This window comes from Oryx dammah, unplaced genomic scaffold (genome assembly GCF_014754425.2).
Source record: "Oryx dammah isolate SB20612 unplaced genomic scaffold, SCBI_Odam_1.1 HiC_scaffold_27, whole genome shotgun sequence".
NCBI lineage: Eukaryota > Metazoa > Chordata > Mammalia > Artiodactyla > Bovidae > Oryx > Oryx dammah.
Window position 1 is genome coordinate 73,376,868 of NW_024070211.1, and position 17,367 is coordinate 73,394,234.

The 17,367-nt window shown below is 46.8% G+C and overlaps 1 protein-coding gene across 1 annotated transcript in view; it reads right to left on the reverse strand.

The window, feature by feature from the left end:
- The window catches only part of TMEM163 (transmembrane protein 163), a 273,710-nt gene extending 258,402 nt beyond the window's left edge, over positions 1 to 15,308 (reverse strand). Inside the window, exons 1-2 of the mRNA XM_040228418.1 lie at positions 15,098 to 15,308; positions 9,000 to 9,119 (exon numbers count right to left, since the gene is read on the reverse strand). Of these exons, the coding sequence (XP_040084352.1) occupies positions 9,000 to 9,119; positions 15,098 to 15,293 (316 nt within the window). The 5' untranslated portion in view covers positions 15,294 to 15,308. The remainder of the gene's footprint in view (positions 1 to 8,999; positions 9,120 to 15,097) is intronic.
- Positions 15,309 to 17,367: the final 2,059 nt, after the last annotated feature.

Genomic DNA, 17,367 nt, shown 5'->3' on the forward strand with positions numbered 1-17,367 from the left:
TCGAGTTCTAATCATGCTGTTGTATGACTTAGTCATCTAGTTAAAATCCTTTCTCAGGAGCTTCCTAATGTTGGATTATGAGCTCAGCATTGCTGGCGTGTCATCCATGTGAGGCTACTGGGACTTAGTGGAGGGTCTACACTTGCTTCTTTCAGGCATTCCAGAGGTCTTTGCAACATGGAACCATATCCATGTCAGTATCTCAGCTTGAGGGTTCCTAGGATACCCGGGCAGGATGAGCACCTATATAGGACACCATGGTGTACCCCCCTGGATTCTCCCTCAGGGACTCCCCACTCATTCCTTCAGCTGCCAGGAATGAGGGCTGCCAATGGCTCACAGCTCATCCCTCTCCTGGATCCCCCCTCTACTGAAGGAAGCTGCCTCTCCCAAGGTCACACTTCTCCATGGGGCAGCCCATGCCAATGATGAGTCTAGCAACCTTGCTTCAATAAGACAATTCTGAATGGCCATCGGGGCTCCGAGTCCCTATGGGACAAGTCTCTGAGGTAACAACACTGTCGTTCAACTTCTCCCCCAGCCCAATCCTGCCTCCCTTGCTTCCTTTCAGAAATTCTCCTGAGAGCCTCTCCCAGCCCCCATTCCTAATAAACCTCCTGCAGTGAATCTCCGAGTCAGAGTCTATTTCTCAGGAAAGCAACCTATGAAAATTTCAAAAACAAATGAGCACAAGGTCATTCCCATGGTTACAAATTCTAGTAGAAGCCTCCCCACACACAGAGTTGAGTGGTCTTCCTGGGTTGATGGGTGGGTTTATTCTGGTCCATCTCTTCACTGAAGGTAAAATCCTCTAGTGCATTTACTTTATTCCAAAATCTTAGTTTCCAAAGCCCCTCCTAAGTCTCCCTGCACTCCGGCCTCGGGATGGCCTTAGCTTCTGCATAAATAGCTCTGAATTTCCTTTAATTCTTTCTTGGGGAGGCTGCAGACTGTCCTTTCTCCAACAGACCAGTGATATCTTTTCTTGAGCATCCTATGTGTCTGACAGGTTATCTGCCCTAACCCACTACCCTATCATTTGCTCCAGCATCCACAGAATCCCCTCCCCATTAGACCCAAGCTTATCAAGGGAATGACAAACTGTCCCAGGCCCTAGTGTTCTCTGTGGTACCCAAAACACCAGACAGGCAACAGGCTCTCGCTAAGGACTAGATGGACACAGCCACAGCCTGGAAGGACACACAGGAGGAAACAGCAGAAAGTGAGAAACAGCTTCCTTTACTGGGAAAAGGAGGGTCCTCTCCGTCCCTTCAACCTCATCTTCAGCCCTCAGGACAAGGCACCAGGAAATAACCTCTCGTCAAGGAGGACTCTGCCAGAAACTTCACCTTCAAGGGGAAATCCCCAGAGGACCAAATCACAGTCATTAAGCACAAGCAGACCAGAAAACCTCTTCTTGTCCCACCGGCTAACAACTGTGCCTGGAAAGAGCCTGAGAGGCAACAGGAAAAGCCCTCAGGAGTTTCCCACAGGACTCTGGAAGGCTTGTTAGCAGAGCCCAGACACAAGCAAGGAGGGGGCAAGGACCCACCCGGCCTAATGAGTCCAGAGGGCTCACTGCCCAGCTTCCCTGAGTCAGCGCCGGGGCTGTGCGACAAGGACACCTCTGTGCTAATACACCCTGGCCATATTTTAATTAAAGGCTGTGTGCAGAATGCAGGGAGATGGGAGGCAGAAAAACCAGGCAGCTGCTAAGACCCCTCCTCTACTGTGGGCTGGAAACAACAACTCATTGTAAGCCTGGGGACTGGGAAGATGCACTCTCCTAACAGCCGTGACCGAGTCTGGATCAGTGGAATCCTGGATCTGTTGGCCCAAGAGGAGGCAGAGGGAGAGGGGAGGGTGGCGGTGTTGGGGGACGGAGAAACAAGGGCCCTGCATCCCCCATCCCCACTGGCTTTCCCGCTTGTTTCCATTCACTTGAAAAAGCTACCATTCCTTTTTCTGAGATTTTCACCTACAAACATACATCCTCAACCTGCTGCAGCCACAGTGGCCTCAGCAGGGAGATGTTAAAAACTACTCCAGTCCAACCAGTATCTGAAACATCAGTACCAGAAGCAACAGTTAGAACTGGACATGGAACAACAGACTGGTTCCAAATTGGGAAAGGAATACATCAAGGCTGTATGCTGTCACCCTGGTTATTTAACTTATATGCAAAGTACATCATACGAAATGCCAGGCTGGATGAAGTACAAGCTGGAATTAAGATTGCTGGGAGAAATATCAATAATCTCAGATATGCAGATAACACCACCCTTATGATAGCAAAAAGCAAAGAGGAACTCAAGAGCCTCTTGATAAAAGTGAAAGAGGAGAGTGAAAAAGCTGGCTTAAAACGTAACATTCAAAAAACGAAGATCATGCCATCCAGACCCATCACTTCATGGCAAATAGATGGGGAAACAGTGGAAACAGTGTCAGACTTTATTTTCTTGGGCTCCAAAATCACTGCAGATGGTGACTGCATCCATGAAATTAAAAGACACTTGCTCTTGGAAGAAAAGCTATGACCAACCTAGACAGCATATTAAAAAGCAGAGACATTACTTTGCCAACAAAAGTCCATATTGTCAAAGCTATGGTTTTTCCAGTAGTGATGTATGGATGTGAGAGTTGGGCTATAAAGAAAGCTGAGTGCAGAAGAACTGATGCTTTTGAACTGTGGTGTTGGAGAAGATTCTTGAGAGTCCCTTGGACTGCAAGGAGAACAAACCAGTCAATCCTAAAGCAAATTAATCCTGAATATCCGCTGGAAGGACTGATGCTGAAGCTGAAACTCCAATATTTGGCCACCTGATGCAAAGAACTGACTTACTGGAAAAGACCCTGATGCTGGGAAAGATTGAAGGCAGGTGGAGAAGGGGATGACAGAGGATGAGATGGTTGGATGGCATGGACATGAATTTGAGCAAGCTCTGGGAGTTGGTGATGGACAGGGAAGCCTGGCAAGCTGCAGTCCATGGGGTCCCAAAGAGCCGGACACGACTGAGAGACTGAACTGAACTAACTGAACCAGCATCTGAGCGCCAACTATGTTAGAGGCTGAGAAGGCAGACCGGAGAAAACGGGGCCCTGCCTTTGAGGAGGGTTCACAGAGTGACAACACGATGATGTAAGTATCGTGTGTCACATTCCTGATACACTGCCCAGTGCCCACGAAGCTCTGGAACCCAGGGCATTTTCTTCTTCTTTCCATTTTTCAAATCATTCTTATTGAGGTATAGTTTACCTACTTATGTACATCTCAGGTATACAACATAGTGATTCACAATTTTTAAGAATTATATTTCCTCCATTTATAGTTATTATAAAATATTGGCTATATTCCCAAAACACATTTCATCAGAAAATGGAGGGTCAGAGGAGGCTTCCTGGACTAGGGGCTCTTTCATCTCAGTTTTGAGGGATAAGTAAAATTTGGCTAGAAAACAAAACATAGGGGGCAGGAACACAGGGCCTCTGACGCCAAGGGCAGAGCAGGTGCATGGATGTGGGGGTGAAGAGCAGGATGCAGTGTCTGGGGAACTGCAGGAAGCATTTGTGGGCAAGCTTGGCTGGGGGGGATGGGAGGAGTTCAGCCAGGGAGGAGGGGCAAGATCAGAAGGGGCCTCCAGGTGAGCAAAGGGGCGGGACTAAGATACTAAGCATCCGTGAGCCGGCATCATCTGTGAGCCGGCATTCTTGGGGTGGGGAGATGAGGCATCACCCTTTGAGTCCACGACCCACAAGGACATGAGAGCAGGAAGGAAGAACCCAGAGGCAGGGCATGTTGCCAACATGAGGTGCCCAAATCGAATTTCAGCTGTTCCTCCCTCCTGGTTTCCACCTCTCAGAATCAGGATCTCTGGTTATCATTTGTCCTGCACTCTCCCGGGGAGCAAGTTATCCCCCTAAAGAGGCCCAGGATGTGGCTCACAAACTTCCTGCCCACATCCTCCCCGCTCAGCTCAGCAGCCCAGACCGGCAGTGGTTGGGAAGTTGTTCCGGAAAACTCCCCACCACACTACCCTGGGGAAGCAGCAGCTTGGAAAGAGGCCGGGCTCCTTGAAAGATCAGCAAGAATAAAACCTCATATCTAACCTAAGTAGCAACGGGGGACTGTACACACAGGGACCACACCTGCGCTTCCCATGCCCAGAGAATGTCTAGAAGGAAATACCAGACCCTGGCAACAAGGCTTGTCATTGGTGAGTGGTACCTGAGAGAAAGTTGAGGATGGGAAAGAGATTGGCACTGTGTACTTCCGGCCTCATGAACTTTCATAATGTGCACGTCCTTCTTTCATCAAGAGAAATAAGCAAGAACAGCGAACGACAGGAAGGAGCCGAATGGAAGCCCCCTAAGTCTTTAGGGAAATGGTGTAGGGGCTGGGTCTTAGGTGCAGCCGCAGGAGCAGTGAGGGTCTCACAGGCGACCTGACCTAACGCAGGTGGGACACGAAGGGGAAAACTGGCATGAAGAAAACACACCGCAGAATGAATAACACTACTCTGGGAAATGAGTCCTTATGGCTGGTGAGGCCCTCAAAGGATTCAGCCACATGAAGGTCTACCAGAAGACGAGTTTTGCTGAAACATGCCAGCTCCAGTCCTAGGAAGTTGGGATGTCTGAGCAAGGGGGCCAAAGGCCAGGTCAGGCCACACACTTTAGGCCACTGTAACTCTTTAGATGTCTGTCTCAGCGCACCAGAGGGCCACTGGAGAGCCTTTTGCCTTTCCCACCTCACACATGTGTCAGTTGAGAGATACCATAATAAATTCCCAGACATATTTTGCTGAGTTTATAACAGAACCTATAATTTCATTTTATCTATCTCTCAACTCTTGGCGGCTGCTGCTGCTACTAAGTCGCTTCAGTCGTGTCCTACTCTGTGCGACCCCATAGATGGCAGCCCACCAGGCTCCGCCATCCCTGGGATTCTCCAGGCAAGAACACTGAAGTGGGTTGCCATTTCCTTCTCCAATGCATGAAAGGGAAAGGGAAAGTGAAGTCGCTCAGTCGTGTCCGACTCTTAGCGACTCCATGGACTGCACCCGCCAGGCTCCTCTGTCCATGGGATTGTCCAGGCAAGAGTACTGGAGTGGGGTGCCATTGCCTTCTCCGCTCAACTCTTAGACTCACAAATTAAAAATAAAAAGAATAAGTATACTTATTCTACCATTTTTAAGGGTTAAGAGTTTATACAACAATCAGATACATTATTTTAAAACCCCCAAGTATAAAAACCACTCCTTTCAGAAAATTTTCCAATTCTTAAATCTACTGATTCACAAAATTTTTGAGAGAACTTTTTCTGAGAAGATCTTGGTTTGGATTTTTTTTCAAAGTGGAACTGTGTATCTTAGGAAAGGTTTTCCCCTGAGAATGTTTCAAATATATCTTCACTTCCCACAGAACATGTATTGAGTGCCTAAAAATTAACTCACACTCATTCAAACCTCAGAGTCAGAATGCACTTTCCTAAATCATTCTAACAAAGACATCAATGATGTGGAAACCCTGAATTGTGAAACAGAACTTCTGTTCTCTTTCTAACCTCATTATTAAAACAGATTTTTTAAGGTTTGTTCATAACAGGATTGCCATTTTCCATGCTGCCTACCGATTATAAACAGAAGTAATTTTAAAGCCAAACTAAAACTCTCTCCGAAATATTCAAGATGTATTACCATCTGGTTTTATATCAGCATTTGAGCAGGTCCAAAAATCACTACATTACCAAGGATTCCCAAAAATAGTTCATCTCCCTTTCAAAGCACATATTCCTCTCAAAATACTTTCAAGTCACAAACTTTGAAAACTCACCTAATTTTTCAGACTATACCAGACATCCATGTACATCATCCATTGTATGTCAGACATCCTGTATGTCATCCATACTTACTTGTGTAAGTGATTTTTCACCGTTCACTCAGTAATACTAAACAAAGCTATTTTTATCATTGGGTCTTTTAGAAACTAATTTGTGAAAATAAAGTGTATCTGATTACTTGGAAGCTGGTAGGAGGTGAAGGATAATAGTCTTTATTTGCAAATGTACACACTGTGTAAAAATATGAATCTTTCCAGTCCTGAAAAAAGAGGCATCCCCAAAACTTTCATATATCCATCAGCCTCATTTCCAAACACAAAAGAGACAACAGCATTTCTCCAGAGGATGCTCCCCTCAAAATCAGCATGTACAATTAAAGAGGAAATGGCAGGTGAGGAGATAAAGATGGTTTCTAACTGAACCAGCCACAGAGCTCCAAGAAAGGCCCTTAGTAAGAGAATGGCCATAGGATTATCCAGTTGTCTTAAATAGATTTCAATTGTTTATAAAATAAATAAGACCTAAATCTGGTATATAAACAAATCTTTAGATGAAATTTATTTCTAAGAAATCTTTTGCTTCCCCCAACTTAAAAAAGAAATTGCATTTTAGAAAATGTTTCTCAGTTCATTCATTCAACAATCTTGAATACTGATTTCCAAGTAAAAATGGATGTTCATCCTGCCCCAAAGAGTTTACCATCCAGTAGTAGCAAGAAGCCACGACAATAAATACCGTCTTCTACTCTTCACCATGACTATCACCTCCTGGCAACACACACCACCACACTCACACACACCACACACATATGCACACACGGGCACACACTCCACACATCTCTGCCATCTCACAGCACTGCATTCCATAGCAGTTCTCTTTAAAATGTTAACTGGTTCAACATGACCATTTCATTGGATACAACAGCCGTTCGCCAAGCCAGCCTATTCCATTTTATCCCATCTCTCTGTCAACCACCTCCTTGGAGAATATTGAGAGCTCCTTCTGAGTCTTTTTAAAAAATACGTTTACTGTGCTTTCTGAAACATACCATTTTCCTTTAAATACTAATTTAAACAATTTCAAAAGTCAGCTTATATTGCTTAATCTCTATTGACTTTCTTCCCCTTCAAAACTGTGAAAAGGATTGAGCGAAAGTCTATCAACATGTAAGTGATGTTTTAAAAGTTTTTAATATTTCATATTACAAATAGATTTAGGAAACTAAAGAGTTAAACCGACAACCCTAACAATGCAGCCACAGACCACCTCAAAGGTCTAAAATATAAAACACACACATGTGCACACACATTAAAGTTACTCTAGTTAAAATGAGAAAATACATAGTTTAACTTTTACATTTTTTGGTTTAACTGTACCAAAACAAGTTGAAAGCAACTTGGGAACAAATTAATGTACCACAGAAAGCAACAAAAATCATGATGCCATGTATACCCCAATGCCAACATTTTATAGGCAAGAAGTTACAAGAGTTAAATTACTTGCTATAAAAAGGGGGTAAAATCATTTTAAAGAGAAACAGAACCCTTTTCATAAAGCAATATTATAATTGCATATGCATTATGCAACAGTCTTTTCCTATTATAAGAAATGGAACAAAATTTTTAAGATAACCCAGCTGAACAGGCATAATATGCAAACCCAAAATTTCCTAATTTTTTTCTTATTCTGATTAAGCACATCAAATGTAGGATTCTTCTCCCAAAGGAAAAACTTGCTCAATATTTCTCCACATTCAGGTCCTCATTCAAACAATCACATTATAAAGTCATAACAGCTCTATCCAGTCAGAGTAACTATTGTGCTGTTTGTAAATCACCTCCTTTCCTGCCATTCCTCTTTCTTTACATATGTAAATTACAGGGTCAGATTTGGAGCCCACCACCAGCCACCGCAACCAAATTATCCTCCAGGGATGTCAATAGGGCTGTTACTCTTGTTTCAGGATTTTTTTTTTTTTTAAAGGAAGGAGTAGCTATTTTCAGGGATCAGAATTCCTCTTGATCAGATTTCTGGCTCACTGATAAATGCTTCTACCCTGAAATTATCCTTGGCTGCTAAATATGTGGCAAAAAAAAAAAAAAGCCAAGATGTGGTACAGTTTTTCCAAATAGATATTGCTTCAAGGAATAGACACTGAGTTTTGCAGGGAACACTTGGTCAAATTCTAATATTCCCCCATGGGAGCCAACACCAATTTCCAGCAGCGGCTCTAACTGTGCAGAATGGAATTTTAAAAACACACAGAGTAGTATATTCCAGCAGACACAGCCCTTCCTTCTCCTACTCTGCGGTTGTCACATGGGACACCTTGTATGATACTCATTACTTAGAATATAAATCTGTTAAGGCCATAAATTAATCACAAAATGCATATAATACATTCTTTTTCCTAGCATTAAAAAGAAAAAAAAACACTGTGGATTCCAGCAAGGTTGAGCTGAAGCTGAATGTCACTGCCTAAGCTTATGAATCACTGCACATTAATAAGAATAAACAGCACATGCACATTTCTATAGGCTGCAAATGTTAGTAGAGAAAATGCATGTCATGGGGCTTCCTAATAGGGAAACTGGATTATCCATGGGTAGAAGGCGTTCAGTTTTCTTAGTTCTTCTCGATTATGATAAATATTTTTGTTTCCAAGGCCACTGAAAACTTGCAAGGGGATCCTCCCATTTTCATTTCATTAAAATGTTCAGATGATTTTATTCTAAACCTCAGGCAAATATAATTCAGGGGTGGGGGTGGGGAGGAGAGGTCATACTAGAATATTACACTCATCTGGTAGCATGAGATTCAAAATACCAGTCTCAAGGATATATATTTGTCACATGTCAGCCCAGGCTGAAGGCATCCACCAAGAGAATATTTTCACTATTTCAGCTGGCAGCCAGAATTGACTGCCACAAACGCGCATACTGATGAGAGCCTAGACTCCCAGTCTTCTTCTTAACTACCTCTTGCCTCTGCAGAGGAGAGAAGCCATTTTACTAATTTATAAGCATGTGACTATGTAACCATCAAAAAAAAATTTACTCATCAATAATAGTCAACTAATAGCAAAAGTGCATCCCATAGGAGTCAGAATAAAACCGGCAACACCCGTAAACTACATCGATCAGCAAGACTGAATACTCACTAAAGGCAGCCACCGCCAGGGCCAGTGTGACAATAATGGAGAACCAGGAGACCCACAATGCCTTCTTTCTGTAGTTCTGGGCTTCATGAGGTTTTAGCCGAGTGCTGCTTTCTAGTAAGCCTGACAAATACAAGGAGAAAAGGAAGTTAGGCATTTCCTTATTAAGAAACCCACAACTAGAGCTATATGTTCTTATCCAAGGATTATAAACCAACAGCCTGCGGGCCAAGATGGGTGGGGTTGTTAATTGAAATATAGTTGATTTATAATATTGTGCTAGTTTCAGTGTGCAGCAAAGTGAGTCAGTTATCCAAGAGGTGTTTTAGGAGAGTGGCATGGAAATCAAGCTTTGGAGTCTCTTGAAAGATCGCTGGCTCAAGCATATCTGGTTCATGTTCCCACAGGGAAATGCCAGCTGTCTTCTTTATAAAGGAGCCTGCCAGCCCACCAACCTCTGACCTGAGGACATATGACCCCAGCCATGCCCCTGCCCTTGTGTTAACTCCCTTGGCTCACTGACTCAAGCAGGTGCAGCTCCTAACGAAGACTTTTGTTAAGAAAACAGCATGAATAGCCCACACCTGGTTGGGCTTTTGGGCTCCTCAACTGCAGCACCAATTTGCATTGATCCACCATCCTGGCCGGTACTGGTGGACCGGGTTTTGCCCAGAGCAATGAGTCATGGAATACAAATGCCCTCATGGCTCCCCTCATCAATTAACAGAAGGACCATTTCTCTTTAACCACAACCAACAGCCAGCTGATCTAAATTACATGCCATGTTTTCTTCTCTCCTCTTTCTGCTCTATAGTATCTATTCCCTTGTATCAAGCTTATGTCAAAAAATTCTCAGACTAAGTGGGGTAAACCTACTAAAAGTAGGGGTCACTTCCCAGGCATGCCACATACGATAAAGGTTTGATTTCATCTCCTCTGCTTTCGACACTGAGTCCTCAACAACAGAAATACAGGATGCCTCTGAGACAATGCCCAAGTTTCGACAGCCTTGAGTCAAAGAATAACATCAGTATGATCTTGATGGACATGTTTTCTTCTCCTTTGAAAAGAGATCATATATGGCACCTCTTAGTTGCATGGAGAACCAAACTCTCAGCCCAGCATCCCACTGGTGGCTCAAACGGTAAAGAAATCTGCCTGCAGTGTAGGAGACCTGGGCTCCATCCTTGGGTTGGGAAGATCTCCTGGAGGAGGGCATGGCAACCCACTTCAGTATTCTTGCCTGGAGAATCCCCATGGACAGAGGAGCCTGGCGGGCTACACTCCATGGGGTCGCAAAGAGTCGGACACAACTGAGTGACTAAGCACACATCCCACATAAATAGAACACTGTCTCTAGCCAAATAACCCATTACATACTTTGTAGAGGTGGAACAGCCTTATCACAACTGCTCCAAATGATGAAGAAACTGGTAGTCGGGCTTGAAGCGCCCATGTGTAAAACACTACACAGCATGCAACAAATCGCACTTACACACTGTGTAAGAAGGCACCTTCCCACTAGACTGACTGGGTACCACATTGAACACTGGGTTACTGAGAACTGCACCATGTTTGAAATATAACAGGTTCAGTTCAGTTCAGTCGCTCAGTGTGTCCAACTCTTTGCGACCCCATGAATAGCAGCACGCCAGGCCTCCCTGTCCATCACCAACTCCCGGAGTTCACTCAGATTCACGTCCATCGTCCATCGAGTCAGTGATGCCATCCAGCCATCTCATCCTCTGTCGTCCCCTTCTCCCTCTCCCCCCAATCCCTCCCAGCATCAAAGTCTTTTCCAATGAGTCAACTCTTCGCATGAGGTGGCCAAAGTACTGGAGTTTCAGCTTTAGCATCATTCCTTCCAAAGAAATCCCAGGGCTGATCTCCTTCAGAATGGACTGGTTGGATCTCCTTGCAGTCCAAAGGACTCTCAAGAGTCTTCTCCATACCACAGTTCCCAGTTCCATTAACTACTCAGATCACAAGTCCTGAACAACAGGGAAAAGTCATGAAGCCTGCTTAATGAGTCCAGTGTACAGCCAGATTTTTTAGTCATTGAAACCTGCAGACACATTTACAACCAAAAGGGAGATGAATTTGCAAAAGGTAGGTATAAACTCCATCACCTCATTGTAAAAATCTCACCAAACCTTCCTTTAAAAAATGCACTTGGACAGAAAAAAGAAAAACCTCTCTTATCACATTATGCCCCGGGTACAAATGATTTCAAACTGTCCCTTGGTCTACTTCTTTTTGTCCGTTTGTCTATTTCCCTAGCTGCTAAAAACACTCATTTTAATTTTCAACTGCAATCACCCTTGATTCCAGTTTAAGCTACAACCAAAAATATTATGCAGGTCCCACTGACTCCCTATAATTTATTTCCCTTTTCCCAAATGACACAGAAATCTTTCTTTCATCCTGGCCAATTGATTTTCAAGAGAAGTGAAGCTGTAACATTTAAGTACTGACTCAAGTAAGCAGTTCATTTGCTGGGTACTTTGACAGCAACAATCTCAAGAGGTTATCCACTGGGGGTGAAAAAACAAGGTTCCTTCTAGAAGATTTAATTTTCTAAGAGAAACAACCATGATCTGGGTTTCTGATTCCAACACATGACATTTATTTTTTGGACCTTCCAAAGCCAGCTGTTTCCAACAATTTGACTGGAGCTGACTGCACGGCCAGTGAACACACCTCACCCCTGAGGGGGCCAGCACTCCCCTTGGAGGAGTGTGGGCTGCCAGCTCACCTGGACTGCACTGTCCTGCTAAGGTGGTGCAGGATTGCACCTAGTCAGCAGGATTGATAGTTCTTCCCCAGATCTGATCCTGTATGTGCTTCCCCATGAGATGTTTCAAACTTTAAACACCAGAGTAAATGTAATGGAGACTGTCCAGGAAGGGAGAAACTTTCCCATTCTTATTCAACCTTCACTTGCTTCCTACTAGTTTTCCTTCCTAAAAATAGAGCTAAAACCTAGAGTGGATAACTCTCCACTCCTCAAAGGGAAGTGGGATATAATGATCTATGAAGACCTGGCTTATAAATGAATTGTCTGCACACAGGTTCCTCTACCCGCCCCCCCTCCAACCTGTGTTAGCTGCATGCACATGTGCAGGCCAGAGATGTGACGAGAATTTCTAAAATTTTTAGGAAGCTGTGTTTCAAAGGTAGAAGAAAGGTAGCACAGCCTACAGAACCCAAGGCAGGTCTCACATTTGCACACATGGCTGGCTCCTACAAGAAAGAGGCCTTTAGTTGGCCTCCACCTTCAAATTGTTAATCTCACTCAAATTTCACCTATTTGTAATTTGGACCCTGGCAAAAGGTAAGCATAAGCAAGCATAAGGGTTGTATTAATGAAGGACTGATACTGGGGTTGAGGAGATGCAAATATACACAGGGAGGCTGAAGCCATCAGTCATTTCCATGCTAGTATGAATTGGTTCCCCCGCTTTCTCCTAAGAACTGGCCATGCTTGGATTCTCAGAAAGAAGGCGAATATTTGTTAGATAGGAAGACAGTAGAAAATGCTGAAGCAGATAACACTCTTAGGGCCCTAAGCCTTGGGGCAGAATGATGGGAAACACTTGTGGGGAGAAGAGTGGGCATTGAAAGGGAGGGTGTGAAAATGCCTAAGACAAACTTGGCCTATATTTTGTTTGTTTTAGTCAGTCTTGGACCACAAAGTTCTTGCTCCCTGAACTACAAGGCTCAACCAAATGGCACTGCAGTTACTGACAATATGAGCTAGCTAGGTTTCTGGGAACCAGCCCACATCACTTCTATGGGGAAGAAAAAAAAAAAACCTCTAAAGTTCCCAAACACTAGATTTTTATAAGCAAGCCTTTGATCAAAGTTAGATTGAGACTGTTAACAGGGTCCTGACAGCTCAGAAGGAATTTATGGCAAGAGAGAAGGCCAAATATGGGTACAGAACCAGGAGTCCACCCTCCCACACACCCATAGGTAGGTATTTAGGTTTAGAAGACAAGGAAGCCAGGCATGATGTAGAGATACATAGCAGGCAGCTGCCGAGGCCTCCTCCTCCCCAAGGCTTCTCACTATTAGTTAAAATGTAGCAGTAGTAGCAATCAAACCATTCCCAAGGGATAAAAAAAAAAAATCGATATTGAAAAGATACAGCCCCATAAGAAAAAATAACACAAACACAAAATATTTTAAGAAACCTCCCTAGATAAGCTTCTGATTTATTTAATAGAAACGACTCATTCAGCATTAACTCTTGGCTGCCAGGAACGGGTCAAACAGAATAATGTCACACTGACTTTCAGCTTTCAAGGCCACACCAAGCCGGGTTCTTTGGGGGACAGGACTCATCTTAACAGACTGGCAGTGTGTGACAGCAGCGCTTTTACACAGTGGCAGTTTATGAACAGTGAACGCTTTCATGCAATAACATAATGGAAAATAAAATTCAGTTGACCAGTGAAAAATAACCTTAAGAATGAATTTAGAAGGGCTTTTTACGCTTGAGCCGGAGCTACAAAATGACACTAAATATTAACTCGCCCTAGCACGTTTTTCCCCTCATATCCTTTTGTGAGATAGGGAGAAATAGGCCAGCTTGATACAGACGACCTGCAATGCTACAAAAATAAGCCCATCCCAGAGTTCGGTCTTTCTTCAATACAAAAATTTTAAATCCTACAACATCAGCTTCAGAGAGAAAGGTAATTAACACGATCTACAATAAAAATGATAGATTTTGTTGGGTGCTTGTGATGTCACCCATCATCAGCTCGAAAATGATAATCGAGTTAGGTGAGAATAGGAGGAGAAACTGCAATATAGGTGCGGAACTCGTTGCAACCGGAGTGGCTCCAGTTCTCGCCCGAGCATCCCTGCCCAGTCTCTGGGAATTGCCGCTTCCATGTCATTCTGTTTTTCACATGCTACAGTTTAAAATTTCTAAGGAACGAGATCGTGCCTCCGAACACTAAACCGGAATAAAAATGTACAGGAGATACCAAGAATATACAGAAACCTGCTAAGACTGAAATATACAAATCCGCCACAGCCAACAAAATAAGGCTTCCAAGAACAGGGGGTGGAGGTGGCGACGAGCCGCTCCCCCCGGAGCGGCCGGCTGTCAGAATCCCGTTTCGGCCACTAACCGGTTTTAGCAGAGCCATTGAGTCTTTTTGAGGGGGCCGATTTGAATTCGATTCTGCAAGAAACAAAAAAGGTACAGACGTGGCCAAGAAGCGGGCTGAAAAGGAACTAGAAAGGGAAAAAAAGAGAGATGTAGGAGGAGGAGATAGACATAGGAATGAATAGGGCAGTCTCTCGCCTTTTATGTGGCCAATTCAAAGGGGTAACCGGCTATCTGTCGGAGGATCGGGCTTGGCCTCCTGGGATAGGGACGTTTGCCAGCATCCAGGGATTTTGAAGGGGCTGGGATGCGCTCTCCGAGAACCACCAGGTTCCAGCGGCATCCATCCAGGATCAGTGGTCCAAATCCAAGTGTCCCAGTCCTCTGTATCGGCTAAACTGGGTCTCTAGTAAATGAGGGTCGGAGGTCACCCGACTCCCCTTCGCCGGGGCAGTCGCCCCTCGAAGCTGAATCCGCAGAGGCAAGTTCTCCCTGGTTAACCCACTGAGCCGAACGGGGTTTGGGAAGGAGCATGCTCTGAGCTCAGGACCCTCCCAACTGAGCGCGACCCGCAGTCAACCGGGAGCGCTCGGCTCGGAAAGCGGAGGGGGGTAAAAAAAAAATCACACACACACACGCCTCCAGGAAACTTTTCCAGTGGGCGCTGGAGGAGCCAAGGCTGGCCGAGAGGAGGGTGCGGGCCCCGGCGGGGTCTCCCAGGAGGCAGTCGGGTTCTCGGGTTCCGGTGGAGGCGCCGCGACTCGGGCGGTGCCGGCCGCGGAAGGTGGGGCTGCCGCCCTCAGCTCTCCACGCTTTCGCGGGAAGTCGCAGCTCCGCGCCCCAGCGCGCTCCGAGGCGCCGAGCCCGGCCCCACCCGCCAGCGGAAAGGCGGGCCCCGAGCAGCGGCTCCTCATCGCGCCCGCCCGGCCGGGGAAAGGGGCCGGGCCAGGGGAAGGGGCCCCGGGCGGCGCGCGCTCACCTCGGTCCTCCAGCCCGTCGCTGAACTGGCCGCTCTCGCTGATACGCAGCTGCCGCTCCTCCTCGGGCTGCGGCGGCTCGCGCGCCGGGGAGCTCAGCGGGCCGGAGGCGGTGGCCAAGGGCGCGTGGCCCCTGGGCGGCGGCGGGACTGCGGGACCCGGGGTGCTGCGGCGCTCGCTGCCCGCGGCCGTCTCCATGGCGCGGGGCGGCGGGTCCGGGCGGCGACGACGAGCGCGGCGGGGACTCGAGTTAGAAGTGCGAGGCGCCGCGGCTGGGAGCGGGCGGAGGGACGGACCTACCGCGCGGGCGCCTCGGAGTGGAGGTGCGGCGGCGGCAGGGGGCGGGGGGGTGTGCGGGAGCCGCGCGGCTCGCGTGGCCGGTGGCAGAGACTCGGGCCCAGCAGCAGCTGCCGCGCTCCGCCCCCGGGGGCAGGTGCGTGCGGCAGGGACCCGCCCCGAGGCCCCGGCGCCGGAGCCCGCGCCCCGAGGCCGGTGGGGAGGGAGGGATCCGGCCAGGCCTGAAGCCCGGAGGCTCGGGGGTGTGGGCTGGACTACTGGGAAAGCCGGGACCGGCAGAAACCCGGGCAGGGCCTGCTGAGGGTGTGATGGGAGACCCGCCCCACTCGTGCCGCGGGATGGTGAGCAGAGGAGATCGCCTCGGACCCGCTTCCTTTACTGTCCGAGAAGGCTGCGCCTACGTTTGGTTAGGAAAGCGGTCAGCGCCCTAATGTGGCACCCTTCTCTGGAGCTGTACGGGCTTCACAGACTATGCAGGGTCTCCTGCCTGGGCTGCCATCCTCATCGCTCATCTCAGGAGAACGAGGTTCACCTGCCTCCACCCCCACCGGTGTTGGGTCTTCTTCTAAGAGCGTCGATTACCCTCCAGCACCAACTTAAAGAGACCGGGTATCTTAGGACCACAGGACGTTCTATAGAAGTTTGAACCCTAACCGCGCCCCACCACCACCACCACTACCATTGAGACTGCCCCTGGACCATGGATCCAGCCTGTCCGCCACCAGCTATTTCCTCTCTGAGTAGCCAAGTCTTGCTGATACTTTAGGCTTCAGATCGAAGCCTCCCTCCTACTGGAAGCCCTCCGCTGGCTTCCTTGGCGCGGCCAGCTGTTCCCTCCTCTAACCGCGCGGAGCTCGACCCCTGGCGAGCGGTCCGGCTCGTCTCCGCAGCGAACCAACGAAGTGGGTGCACCCTGGGACCCACGCCCCGTGGTGTAACCCGGAGAGGTGCCAAGGGGGACCGGCCATTTATCAGATTCGGCTTGAATATAATATCCGTATCCAGATTCACAAAGCTAAATTTCCTCTTCCTATGTATATCAGTTTTAAGATTTAATGAGTCTTCTAAAATGCCAATTCCTCATTTAAAGACTGCCTACTGTGGGGGAGGGCACCCTGTTTTTTGAAGAGTAACCAGTTTCTCATTCTCGCTTTGCCTGCGATGGAAATTCAAGTGGGATTAAAATACCTTTGTCGTGCAGTGGAAATATCACTAGCACTGGAAAGAGGGTCTCATTTTGTTGCTGCCGTTGGGATGGATTGAGAATATCTGAGTTGACCTTGGCCAATTTACTTTACCTTTTTTAAACAATAACTACAAACTTTAAGAGGTGGACAAGGGCATTTCAAAGGCCCCTTCTTCCTAGGAAAGGGAGGGGGGAAAAGAAAAACGCTATGATTATTTGAGCACACACACAAAAATAAATAAACTTTACCCACTAGTCTTGCTTCTGTCTTCTGAGGGGCTTCCCTGAGGGCTTGGTTGGTAAAGAATCTGCCTGCCATGCGGGAGACCTGAGTTTGATCCCTGGGTTGGGAAGATCCCCTGGAGAAGGGAAAGGCTACCCACTCCAGTATTCTGGCCCAGAGAATTCCGAGGACTAAAGAGTCCGCGAGACTGAGCGACTCCCAATTTGGGGCTTCCCTGATAGCTCAGTTGGTAAATAATCTGTCTGTAATGCAGGAGACCCAGGTTCGATTCTTGGGTTGGGAAGATCCGCTTGCGAAAGGAAACACTACCCACTCCAGTATTCCAGCCTGGAGAATTCCATGGACTCTATAGTCCATGGGGTCGCAAAGAGTCAGATAGACTGAGTGACTTTCACTTTCACTCTGAGGTAGACAGCCTTCAGGTATTTGCAGACACCTCTTACTCCCTCCCACCCAGACTTTTCCTCCAGGTTTTCCCATTTAATTCCTGTCACTAGCTCACAAACATTAGAATTACCTGGGGAGTTTACCAACAAAAATACTGC